We start from the raw sequence: 12,426 nt of genomic DNA on the forward strand, positions 1-12,426 counted from the left end.
CAAAAGTGGAATGAGTTATTGCTAAGTTTCCGGTCGTAAATTTACTTTAAAAAAAAACATTACCTATTGGTGTCAACAGTGCTTCCAATCATCCATGTAACTTGACACTACTTTCATTCATTGAAGAAAAGTCATGTTTATCAGTAAATTCATTTTCTAAACCTGATATTGCAGCTGGCCACATGGATCAATTTTGCGAGCTGCTCGTTGGGCACCACTGTTTGATTATTAGAATTCCATTATTTGCATGTTCTTTCTCCTGACTAAAGTCTTCATTTTCTAAAGCTTTCAACAAATTAAGATAAACTCTGACATTTACAAGTGGTTGAAATAAACTCGGATCCAATTAAATTACACTTTTTGAGTGGGCGTGGTAAAATCAAGAACATGCTAAACGCACTTCTACAGAATATAACATATAAGTTCTAAAAATAATGGTGAATTCTAAATTATTGATGTTTCAGCAGTAAAATCAAGAAAAAAAAAAAGATAGGCGGGCGAGTGTTACACAGAAGCAGATGCAATAAGATTCCTTAACTCAGATTCGTTTTTGAGATCGTTCAATTTTCGAGTATCAATAGCTTTTATATGCAATACGGTTGAATCACTCAATTTTAATTCTCTACTGTTCTTTATTACTGCCCAAGAAATTTTTCCATGACTTAAAAAAATTTCCATGACTTTTAATGAAAACATTATTTTCCATGACTTTTCCAGGTCTGAAATTTGTTTATTTTTTTCCATGACTTTCCAGGATTTCCATGACCGGTACGAACCCTGTTCAGCATTCTGAAGTCCTCAGTGTCTCCAAAGAGTGTCGAAATTTCCTAATTTAAGGCACAATAGACACTGTAGAGAGGCTGACCACCAACCCCATCACTGTAAAAAAAATGTGTAGCCTTACTCCGTAAAAGTGTCGGCAGCTTAGCTGCCTCCATAGCAATGGAGTAACTTAACTGATAAAACTGGTGTACACTCATAACGTTATACCAGCTTTATCAGTACTGTCTGACCATCGATTACATGGAAAGGCTAATATCCGGTTTATAGACGGAAATGGACGTATCTGGGGCATTCCAAGGTATTTTTGACATTTATGTCGAGTCCGTAACGTGACCTTTTTTGCCATACTTTTTAATTTACTGTTTGATTAGCATATTGTTTATTTTCATCTTTTCCTACCAACACAGCAGCTCAAATTAAAATAATTTGCAAATCAAACGATAAATTAAAAAGTTATGGCAAAAAAAGGTCACGTTACGGACTCTACATAATGTCAAAAATACCGTGGAATGCCCCATCTATTAGTTTATAGGGGTGTTAGTTGGTTTGTTACAGATGTGGACTTTTGCCTTTCTATTATTTAGCCTTAGTTTTGTAAAAATGAAAATTTTCTCTCAGCAACATTTTTTTAATCTAAAGTATATTCGATCTATATTCTCAAGGCAAAAATTAATTCATTTATTTATTAACAACAAAGTTTTGAGCTTACCATTTTGCTTTTACGTTCCTGAACAAAATGAAAATAATTTCTTTTATTTTCGTTGTTTCCATGGCAACTATTTTTGTTTTCCCTTATTTTATTCTAGAGAATGCAATAAATGAATAAGGCACTAGTGACATTATAAAACGAGCGCATTAAAATCCCATCGTTATTTTCCCTTCTCCCCTGCTAGATTCATTCAGATGGAAGTCTTTACTTGGCAGATTGCCGAATTACATACAATCCGCGGTCAAACAGTAAAGTTACTCCATTACTATGGAGGAAGCTAACCGCCGGAATAAGGTTACACAAAGTGCAGAATGCTGCCACCGTATTTACGGATTAAGATTACATTTATTTTTACAGTGTAATGACCAAGATCGAAGACAATTTATTAACAGACAAGCAACACTGAATGAAAAAAAACGCAGAAATTAACGTGAGACATACGAGACTGGTCCGTTAAAAAAGTGTAATAAAAATTTTGATTTAATGGGTTATGGCAGCAAAAGACAGACTCGAGTGCTTTCACAACTAGCAAGACATCGCTGGTAGCGTCTCTTTTGGGTTCTTTAATTGGACCCAAGAGGACTAAAATCGGGAAAAATTAGCTAAATTTGGCGAATTTCCTTGACATTTCGGCAGGCTTTGAAAATGTATGTTTCGATATAACGCGACACGAGGGCGAATAATTTATGCGTTTAGAAACATGTTTTAATAAGCTCTTTTAATATCTACCTTTTCTTCATTATTAGGTTATCGTATGGTTTTCTAATTGGACAAGAGTAGAAGAGAATTGTTCTATTATTTTCTTTAAAACGATTAAATGTTAATGTTTTACCAAGTTCTTATGACAAATCTGTACTGTTGCTATCAAAAATAAAATTTCTAACCTTTTTTTTTTATTTACTTATGAAACAAATCTACTTCAAACGCCCCGTTTTATCACCCGGAAGGGCCCTAATGCAATGTACTAATAGAGCAGTGCATTGTACCACTGCCTTAGGTGATAAGTGAAATGAAAAAAAAAAAAATTTGAATTTTGAATTCAAATTATGTTTTTCGCAATCACGACTGTGTGTGTTTGTGTGTGGGGGGTATGTGTGTTTGTATGTAGGGGGTATGTGTATGTGTGCAGGCATGTGTGTTTGTGTCTGTGTGCTGGCATAAGTGTGTGGGTAGTTGTGTGTATGAATGTGTGTGCGTGGGGGAGGAGTATGTGTATGGGTGTGTAGGCATATGTGTTTGTGTCTGTGTGCAGGCATGAATGTGTGGGTAGTTGTGTGTATATGTATGTATGTTTTTGTAGGTGTGTATGTATAGGTCTCTGTATGTATGCGTGTGTGTATGTGTGGGTAGGTGTATGTGTGTGTATGTGTGCGTGTGTGTGTGTAATTGTGTATGTATGCGCGTGTGTGTAGGACATGGATGCAACCTGGAGACGGCTTTCGCTAGAGGAGCAGCATCGTGAGAAGCCGGTCGACGGTGTTGGTGCGGAGGGTGGCGGTGGGAAAATAAAATGATAGCACGCCAAAAACAGTCAAATGAAAGCAATAAGCAAATCGTGATTGCTCAAAAACAATAATAATAATAATAATTGCTGTATCAGGTGTTAGTATAACCTGATTGAGACAAAAATATACTATTTGTGTTGCAATGACATTTATATTTTACACTGAAAACATTGCAATCTGTTCAATTTAAATAATTTTGGAGCCATTAGCTTTAACATAGATGCAAATTCCAATACAGTAGTTTATGCGTATGAAAGGGCTGTTTTGATTTTTTTTTTTTTTAAAACCCATCCAGGAAGTATTTTTGATTAAAAAAAAAACACCTCCAGAAAGGTAATTTTTATTTAAAAAAAACTCTCCAGAAGGTATTTTTGATCAAAACAAACCTCGAGAAGATATTTCTACCTGCGCTACTGCTCAGACTACAGTATTTGCTTCAATGTACAGTTCAATTCTGATTATCTTCACTACACAATTAAATAAATGATAAGTTGTTTGTTTTGACTTAGCTCCATTTGACAATGTTGACAGTATTTAGCCCCCCCCCCCCCCCCCCCCCCACTGTGTGACTGTCCCTTTTTCATACAAAATAGGGGAAAAGTTCTAGTCTCATGTCAGTATAAAATCCCCTGCCCTGGAAGGAAGCACTGGTTTGGTTGTTATATAAGTACATCGTTTTAGATTGAGCTCTACAGCAATCAGGTTTTTTTTTTTTTTTTTTTCCCCATAGTTGAGAAAATTCCGTTGTTAATCAGTTATACGTGAAATACACCGCCAGCTCAGTCACTTCCAGCCGAGGACTGCAGTTTCGTGCTTATTAGCACTCATCAGCCCGGCATAGGAAAGTGACTGAGCTGGAGATGGAAAACCTCTTAAGGAAGCCAAGAGCGCCAAACAAATTGGTAGCTAATTTAGAATTAGCAGACCAGACGAGTGACCGAAGCAATGGTTCGGTTCAACTCGAAGATTGAACGCAGCATGGTATACTCAGTAAATTACCGCCCATTAGCCAGGGCTAAAGCAGAAATACGTGAAATACACCGCCAGCTCAGTCATTTCCAGCCGAGGACTGCAGTTTCGTGCTTATTAGCACTCATCAGCCCGGCATAGGAAAGTGACTGAGCTGGAGATGGAAAACCTCTTAAGGAAGCCAATAATCAGTTATGCTAGCATTTTAAAATGTCCCATACATCATATTTTTCATGCTGCATGCTGCAGTTACTTACTTACGGCTAGTTCCATGCGCAACTTACTCTACTAATGACCAAAACCTGAATCTTAAAATGATCATGAAAATGCTATTATGACAAAAAACCGAGATTTACCAGTTGTTTTACCTTGATTGATTTTTGATTAGTACATAAATATCCTAGCCATTAAACTTCATCCATTTCATTGCATATTCTGTGTACAAGGGTAAAGCTCAGTTGTTATTCACACTACACGTAAAGAAAGTGATACATTGTATTAAGTACAAAAAACTCCTGTTTTTTAATCTGTTGAGTAAAAAAAAAATTCTAGGTGCTTGTAATTTGTAATGACAGTACTTTAAATTTATATTGCTGCTAGATTAATGAAATATATTATTAGTTTATACCATGAGTTTATATGTGACTCACACTACAAATCCCCTAAATACTTTTATTGACAATCAAAATACATACAAAATATTGTTCTTAATTTTACATAAAAATGTTGAATCTGTTACATATGTATATAATTATTTTTAGAAAAAAATAATAGAAAGACACATTCTCATTTCTGTGCTATGGTGTATTTTAGCATGGAATTAGCCCTCCATAAAGGAGCAAATTGTATTATCTTTTAACCATGAACAACTTGTAAATGTTAAAATTGGTTTAAATGAGACTTAATTGCATCCTGAGACCCTGTGTGCAAAAGCAAATCTGGGCAAAGTTTACTTGTTGAATAACTGCAGTGTCTTCGATATTACACTTTAGCTAACAAAAAGAATTTGACTGAGGCATTTTCGCAAAACAGAGTAATTATGGGAATGTGCAGGTGGTTATTCACTTCTCTTAAAGCTATTTTACTCCTTTGAAACGTTTCAAGAATTAAATAAAAGTAACTCACTTAACACCTAACCAAAAAAAAAACTGAAATACAAATAATTCAAATATATATTGTAAGATTTTCAGATTTTTTTAAAAAACTAGCATGCTAGTTTGTGAAGAAATAAAATGGTTCTACCTTCTATTTCATTTAGAAAGTTTTAAAAAGCTATTCTAAATGCTGTCACACCTGCCACAATGATTTTGTCACGCCTGTCACAAACTTTTGTCACACCGGTCAAAACAAAATTTTCCCAGAGAATAAAAATTTATTCAAATTTTTAAACATTGTACTCTGATTGAGGCCAGCAAACATTTGAACTTTGGAAAGTTTCATGTTTTTCCATGGAAGAATGCATTTGCTATGCATATATATATGCATATATGTGTAATGCTCAAGCATATTTTTTGTGACGGGTGTGATAAGAGACATCTGTTTACTTTATTTTTACTACTACCAATAATACTCAGGGGTAATCATAATATAATAACTAATAATTGATGCCTCTAAAATATAAACAAATGTTACAAGTATTAATATATACACATTAGAATAAAAATGCTGCTGCTTTAAATCAATCCTGGGTGAATGAAAATAGTTTTTCTTAAATGAAAGTTTGTTATATTACAATAACTTTAAGCACAAAAAATAAGTAAATAAAAATAAAATAAATAAAAAATAAAATAAATAAATAAAATGAATAAATAAAGACAATGTTTACAAAAATATGGCTTTTCACCAGTATGGATCACAAAGTGTCTCGTTAAGTCTGAATGCTTAGGGAATGCTGTTAAACAATGTGCACACAAATATGGCTTTTCACCAGTATGGACCACAATGTGTCTCGTTAAGTCTGAATGCTTACGGAATGCTGTTAAACAATGTGTACACAAATATTGCTTTTCACCAGTATGGACCACAATGTGTCTCGTTAAGTCTGAATGCTTGTGAAATGCCTTTGAACAATGTGTACACAAATATGGTCTTTCACCAGTATGGATCACAATGTGTCTCGTTAAGTCTGAATGCTTAGGGAATGCTGTTAAACAATGTGTACACAAATATTGCTTTTCACCAGTATGGACCACAAAGTGTCTCGTTAAGTCTGAATGCTTGTGGAATGCTTTTGAACAATGTGTACACAAATATGGCTTTTCACCAGTATGGACCACAATGTGTCTCGTTAAGTCTGAATGCTTAGGGAATGCTGTTAAACAATGTGTACACAAATATTGCTTTTCACCATTATGGACCACAATGTGTCTCATTAATTCTGAATGCTTGTGAAATCCTTTGAACAATGTGTACACAAATATGGCTTTTCACCAGTATGGATCACAATGTGTCTCGTCAAGTCTGAATGCTTAGGGAATGCTATTAAACAATGTGTACACAAATATGGCTTTTCACCAGTATGGATCACAATGTGTCCCGTTAAGTCTGAATGCTTAGGAAATGCTGTTAAACAATGTGCACACAGATATTTCTTTTCACCAGTATGGACCACAATGTGTCTCGTTAAGTCTGAATGCTTGGGGAATGCCCTTGAACAATGTGTACACAATTATGGCTTTTCACCAGTATGGATCACAATGTGTTTCGTTAAGTCTGAGTGCTTAAGGAATGCTGTTAAACAATGTGCACACAGATATTTCTTTTCACCAGTATGGACCACAATGTGTCTCGTTAAGTCTGAATGCTTGGGGAATGCCTTTGAACAATGTGTACACAATTATGGCTTTTCACCAGTATGGATCACAATGTGTTTCGTTAAGTCTGAGTGCTTAAGGAATGCTGCTAAACAATGTGTACACAAATATTGCTTTTCACCAGTATGGAGCACAATGTGTCTCGTTAAGTCTGAATGCTTGGGGAATGCTTTTGAACAATGTGTACACAAATATGGCTTTTCATCAGTATGGATAACAATGTGTCTTGTTAAGTCTGAATGCTTGTGGAATGCCTTTGAACAATGTGTACACATATATGGCTTTTCACCAGTATGGATCAAAATGTGTCTCGTTAAGTCTGAATGCTTAGGGAATGCTGTTAAACAATGTGTGCACAAATATGGCTTTTCACCAGTATGGATTCTCATGTGTGTCTTTAAACTTGAAGATCGAGTGAATCACTTAGAGCAATATTCACACCAATATGGCTTCTCAGCAGTGTGGACAGTCATATGTTTAATTAATTTTGAAGGGTGAGCGAATGCCATAGAGCAAAAATTGCACGAATATGACTTTTCACAAGTATGGTTTCTCATATGTGCCTTTAAATTTGAAGATTGAGTGAATGCCTTAGAACAATATTCGCACGAATGGGACTTTTCACCAGTATGGACAGTCAGATGTTGCATTAAACTGGCAGATTGAGCGAATGCCGTCAAACGTTTGCACACATACGACTTTTCAACAGTATTAAAAGTCAGATGTTTCGTTAAACTTGAAGATTGAGTGAATGCCATAGGGCAATTTTGAGTCATCTTTGAAAAAAACATCGAGTTAAAGGAAGTTAATTTCGAGAGATTGAGAATAATTAGCATGGAATTAAAGACAAAAGGGTCGGACTTGCTAAAAACATTGAGTTATAGTAATATTCAAGTTATCGCGAATTGACTGTAAATTAAAATTGGTCAAATTATTAAAAAAATTGTTGAATCCTATGTTTTTAGGCATGCTCTTTTGGAAAAAAAATACTTTCAAATTTTGGGAATGATCCCATTCTATTTAGATGAACCTTCACCGGTATGGATCCTTAAATGTGTCCTTAACTTTGAAACATCATAAAATACCTTTGAACAGTACTCACATCAGGGTTGTAGTTTTGGCCGGACGAAACTGATTTTATCCAGGCCACTGGCAAAAACCGGCCAAAACTGGATTTAACCCCATAGAACTGGCCAAAACTTAATTACATGAAAATACACTTATAATTTGTATATGTATGTGAGAAATGTGTGTTATGAAACTAATAAACCTGTTAGTTAAAAGTTTTTTAATTAAGCACAGTAATTATAGTTAATTAAATATAATATTAGTAAAGTAATTTACATTATTATAACAATAGTAGTGAACAAATTTCAATTTTCTTCAAAATTAATAACTGAAATTGCTCACAACTAAAACAAAAGACAAAAGGAATACAAAAAGGCCTGTAACATAAACATAATTACTTTTCAGTAGTGTTGCTTTTTAATTTTCAAAAGTGTTTCCCCCCTGTACTTTTAGTTTTGTTTAAAAAAAATATGCCTATATATGTTTCTGAAAGGTTTTTTTTTTCTCTCATTTATTCTTCAAAATTACGTGAAATACTTTCAAATACTTTGTACATTTGTGTGTGAGAATTAAAATCTATCTATTCAACTAACAATGTTTCACTCTATAACAGGAAATATCCAACGTTGTTTAGCACAAATACACAGATTTTAGAATACACGTGTTTTGGGATTTCAAGGAACCCCTTTCTCAATTCAAAGGTCTGAGCTTCTAGATGTAAAGACACCCAGTAAAAGCAATGAAAATGGACAGCAGCCAGTTTAAATATCAAAATAAGCAATAACAAAAGCAAAACAAGACAAAACGGAACTCAAAGTCAAGATTTATTGCATGATTCCCTCCCAGAGAAAACCGTTAAGCAACTAATTTCAGTAAAAAGACCCATAAAATACATGTTGCTGTCAAAATGAAACCGCTTATTAATAAATTAGCTATAAATTTATGTCCGGAAATTTTTTTTTACTACGACTCAACTGCCACATTTAGCGAAAGGAAGAATAAACATAATTCAGGAAAACAGAAAGAAGTTGGAAAACAACAAAAAGTTAAACAAGCACAAAATAAAACATGAAATGGAAACGTAAAGTCAGTAAACAACGTTGGATATTTCCTGTTATTCCTCGGCACAAAGGTATTTATTTATTGCTTAATGTTTCACTCTATTATTTTTTTAATGTTACTGCACATTTTTCATGTTAACCTTATATTCTAAACACGCTGTTATTTATACAAACTGTAAAACATACTATTTAGATAAATAATGAAAGATGATTGATTACGGTTTGCTTTGCATTTCCTTTTAATAATTTATTATTTGGTTTCATTTAAAATTTGATAATTATCTAAGTAACCAAAACTGGATAAAACTGATTTTATCCTAGCCGGTTTAAACCGGTTTTATCCATGGTGTTGGTCGTTGGTTAGCGGACTGTATAACTTATTTTGAGAAATAGTTGAGGCTGACACAATTGTAGTTTTGTTAGTTGTTTTATTGAAGAACAATTATATTGCACACATCATGCCGACGCAGTCTTACAGTTTCTCATGCTCATCCCAGAGACCGCAGTATAAAACTGCAATCCCAGACGCGTTGCCACAGGAAAAGTATAATATAATAAATTTGCATATGCACAATAAAATAAACATGGTTAAAACCACCACTGGCACAAACTCTTACAACCCTGACTCTCATGCATGTGCCTTCTCTCTAGTATGTGCTTTCAAATGTTCTTTCAACCCATAATGACTGGAAAAGGCCTTTGAACAATATTCGCATGAATATGGCTTCTCGCCGGTGTGCACTCTCAAATGCGACTTCAAATTTGAAGCGCGGGAAAACGACTTGGAACAAATTTCACACGAGTGCGGTTTTTCACCAGTATGGGTTGTCCCATGCCTCTTTAAATGATAAAGTGTAGAAAATGACTTCAAACAAAATTCACACGAATGGGCCTTTTCACCAGTATGGACACTTATATGTTTCTTTAAACTGGACGATAGAGCAAATGCCATAGAACAATAGTCGCACGAATATGGCTTTTCACCAGTATGGACCATGATGTGTCTCGTCAAGTCTGAATGCTTGATGAATGCCTTTGAACAATGTGTACACAAATATGGCTTTTCACCAGTATGGATCATGATGTGTCTCGTCAAGTCTGAACGCTTGTGGAATGCCTTTGAACAATGTGTACACAAATATGGCTTTTCACCAGTATGGACCCTCATGTGTGTCTTTAAATTTGAAGAACTAGCGAATGCCTTAGAACAATATTCGCACGAATGGGGCTTTTCACCAGTATGGACAGGCAGATGTTGCATTAAACTGGCAGATTGAGAGAATGCCTTCAAACAATATTCGCACACATACGGCTTTTCACCAGTATGGAAAGTCAGATGTCTCGTTAAACTTGAAGATTGAGTGAATGCCATAGGACAATAAGTGCATGAATAAGGCTTTTCACCAGTATGGACAGTTAGATGTCTCATTAAACTTGAGGATTGAGTGAAAGCCTTAAAACAATGTTCACAGGAATACGGTTTTTCACCAGTGTGTAGTCGTTTATGCATCTTGCGTGCTGAAGCCGAATTAAATAATTTTAAACAATGTTCACATGAATGCTGTTTCTTATCGATATGAATTTTGGCCCGCCATTGCTGAACAAGGAAAAAGTGTGACTGCATAAAATTTGCAAGGCGGAATTTTTACGAAGGTATATTTTAAAACTTTACCAAGTATTGCCTTCAATAAGAAACTACAAAAGTTTAGTATTGTTCAAGTATATCTTCCTACGGTTGTTGGAAAACAAAATACTACTTAAAAGTTTTAACAAAATAGCTTTTTGAAAACAATTTTTCAATGAAAAACCTCGATTGCGTTTTCAGAAGAATATAAGCCAGAACAACATAAACTCCTGCACATCAGTAGGAACACCTCGCTTTGCTTGGCTGACTCCCTTCAAGATATTTGTTCCAAAAAACTTCTTCAGATGTATGAGCCGAGAAGCTTTGCAGAGCTAAAAGTTGATGTCACGGTTCCTGCAGTCTGATGTCCTGCGGTTCAGTTTACTACTGAAAAGATTGAAAATAATTAGCTTGCGCTTGCACACAAAAAGAAAAAAAGACTCACTACGATAGAAAATAAATATTGAAGTATGCATACAAATAAAATATTTTGACAACGTAAAAATGCAAAGTGAGAAAAAAAGTAATAATACGAGGCTTGTTTTTAAAGTAAGGTCCGTTTAGAAATAAAAAAAGAACGAGTATAGATAGAGCAAAGACATTTATTGCACAAAAATCTACCACCCTTACGCTATATTTTGACATTGCTCCAGTGATTTTCCAAGCATTTGTCATAGCGTGGTACAGGTTTTTGTATACCTATTCGAACAAATTTGCCGCCTGTGTAGACGAGCATGAGAACTCTTACAGGGCTTTGGCTGAGATGTTTTTGAACATCCTCTGGTCTGCCCCCACTTCGCTAGCAGCAACTTTTATTTGTTTCGGCATCTATATTATTTCCTAGGTGGTCTGTGGCACAACAGCAATAATGAGCTCAGAGAACATGTTACCCCATGGTTGACTGACTACACAGGTGGCAATTTTCGACGAATAGGTATACAAAAACCTGTACCACGCTATGACAAATGCTTGGAAAATTACGGGAGCAGTGTCGAAATGTAGCATAAGGGTGGTAGATTTTTTTTGCAATAAATGTCTTTGCTTTATCTGTTCTCGTTCTTTTTTTATTTCAAAACGGACCTTACTTTAAAAATGTCGCTCGTAAAATAAAAAATATGAATTAGTTTCTGAAATTTCTTTATTGAACGTTTTACAATCAAGCAAAGTTAAAATTTTGCAAAAATTTTAAATAAAGATCAAATGCTAAATTAAAAAAAAAAAATACTTTAAGACTTAATCTATAAAAAATTTAAATTTTGCCAAAATATTGGTACTCAGTATAGCAAATAGTAATATCTTCTGGAATCCGTGTCCAGGGAACTCGAGGGTTCCACTGAATCCAGGATGAAACTCTGAGCTTTAAACTATTCACTTCTTTTTTTTTTCTCTCTTTTCCTTTAATAGTATCAGCTTTTGCTCGAATATATACGCTGGATGTGTGACAGTTTGATATTCTTGTTCAGAAAACTTTGTACGTGCACCGATATCAAAATTCTCTCGTAATTAAAAAAAAGCGTACAAATAGCAATTGTAGTTGCACACAAGCTTTTTGGGGATACATGACGAAAATTTTCATTTGCAAAAAAACAGTTGATGGATGGGAAGGCACACGACACTCCTCATCCAAAGGCTCATTTTATTTAAATTGAAAAAGGATTCATCCTCCCTCCTCACCCAGGCATGGCAAATTTCTGCCATGATGGTTAAAACCACTGGTAGAAACTAGAAACCAGTTAAAACCAGCATGGCAAAAACCTCTTTCTGCTACATTTGTGGCAGAAACTCACAAAATGATATAAAAGTAATTTCTGACATAGAACAGGAAATGCTCGGGGAAAACAATTAAATGTTAACCAAAGTGCAATTTATTACAATATTATCGTCGTTCAAAATA

The 12,426-nt window shown here is 34.7% G+C and overlaps 1 protein-coding gene across 1 annotated transcript; it reads right to left on the reverse strand.

The window, feature by feature from the left end:
* Nucleotides 1-6,337: 6,337 nt before the first annotated feature.
* Nucleotides 6,338-10,418, reverse strand: LOC129232881 (zinc finger protein 345-like). The gene is made up of 2 exons (XM_054866982.1): nt 9,791-10,418; nt 6,338-6,528 (listed from the first exon to the last, which is right to left on the reverse strand). The coding sequence occupies exons 1-2, from the start codon at nt 10,416-10,418 to the stop codon at nt 6,338-6,340; spliced, it is 819 nt and encodes a 272-aa protein (XP_054722957.1).
* Nucleotides 10,419-12,426: the final 2,008 nt, after the last annotated feature.

The sequence above is a fragment of the Uloborus diversus genome, unplaced genomic scaffold (genome assembly GCF_026930045.1).
Source record: "Uloborus diversus isolate 005 unplaced genomic scaffold, Udiv.v.3.1 scaffold_14, whole genome shotgun sequence".
In the NCBI taxonomy this organism is placed as follows: Eukaryota; Metazoa; Arthropoda; class Arachnida; order Araneae; family Uloboridae; genus Uloborus; species Uloborus diversus.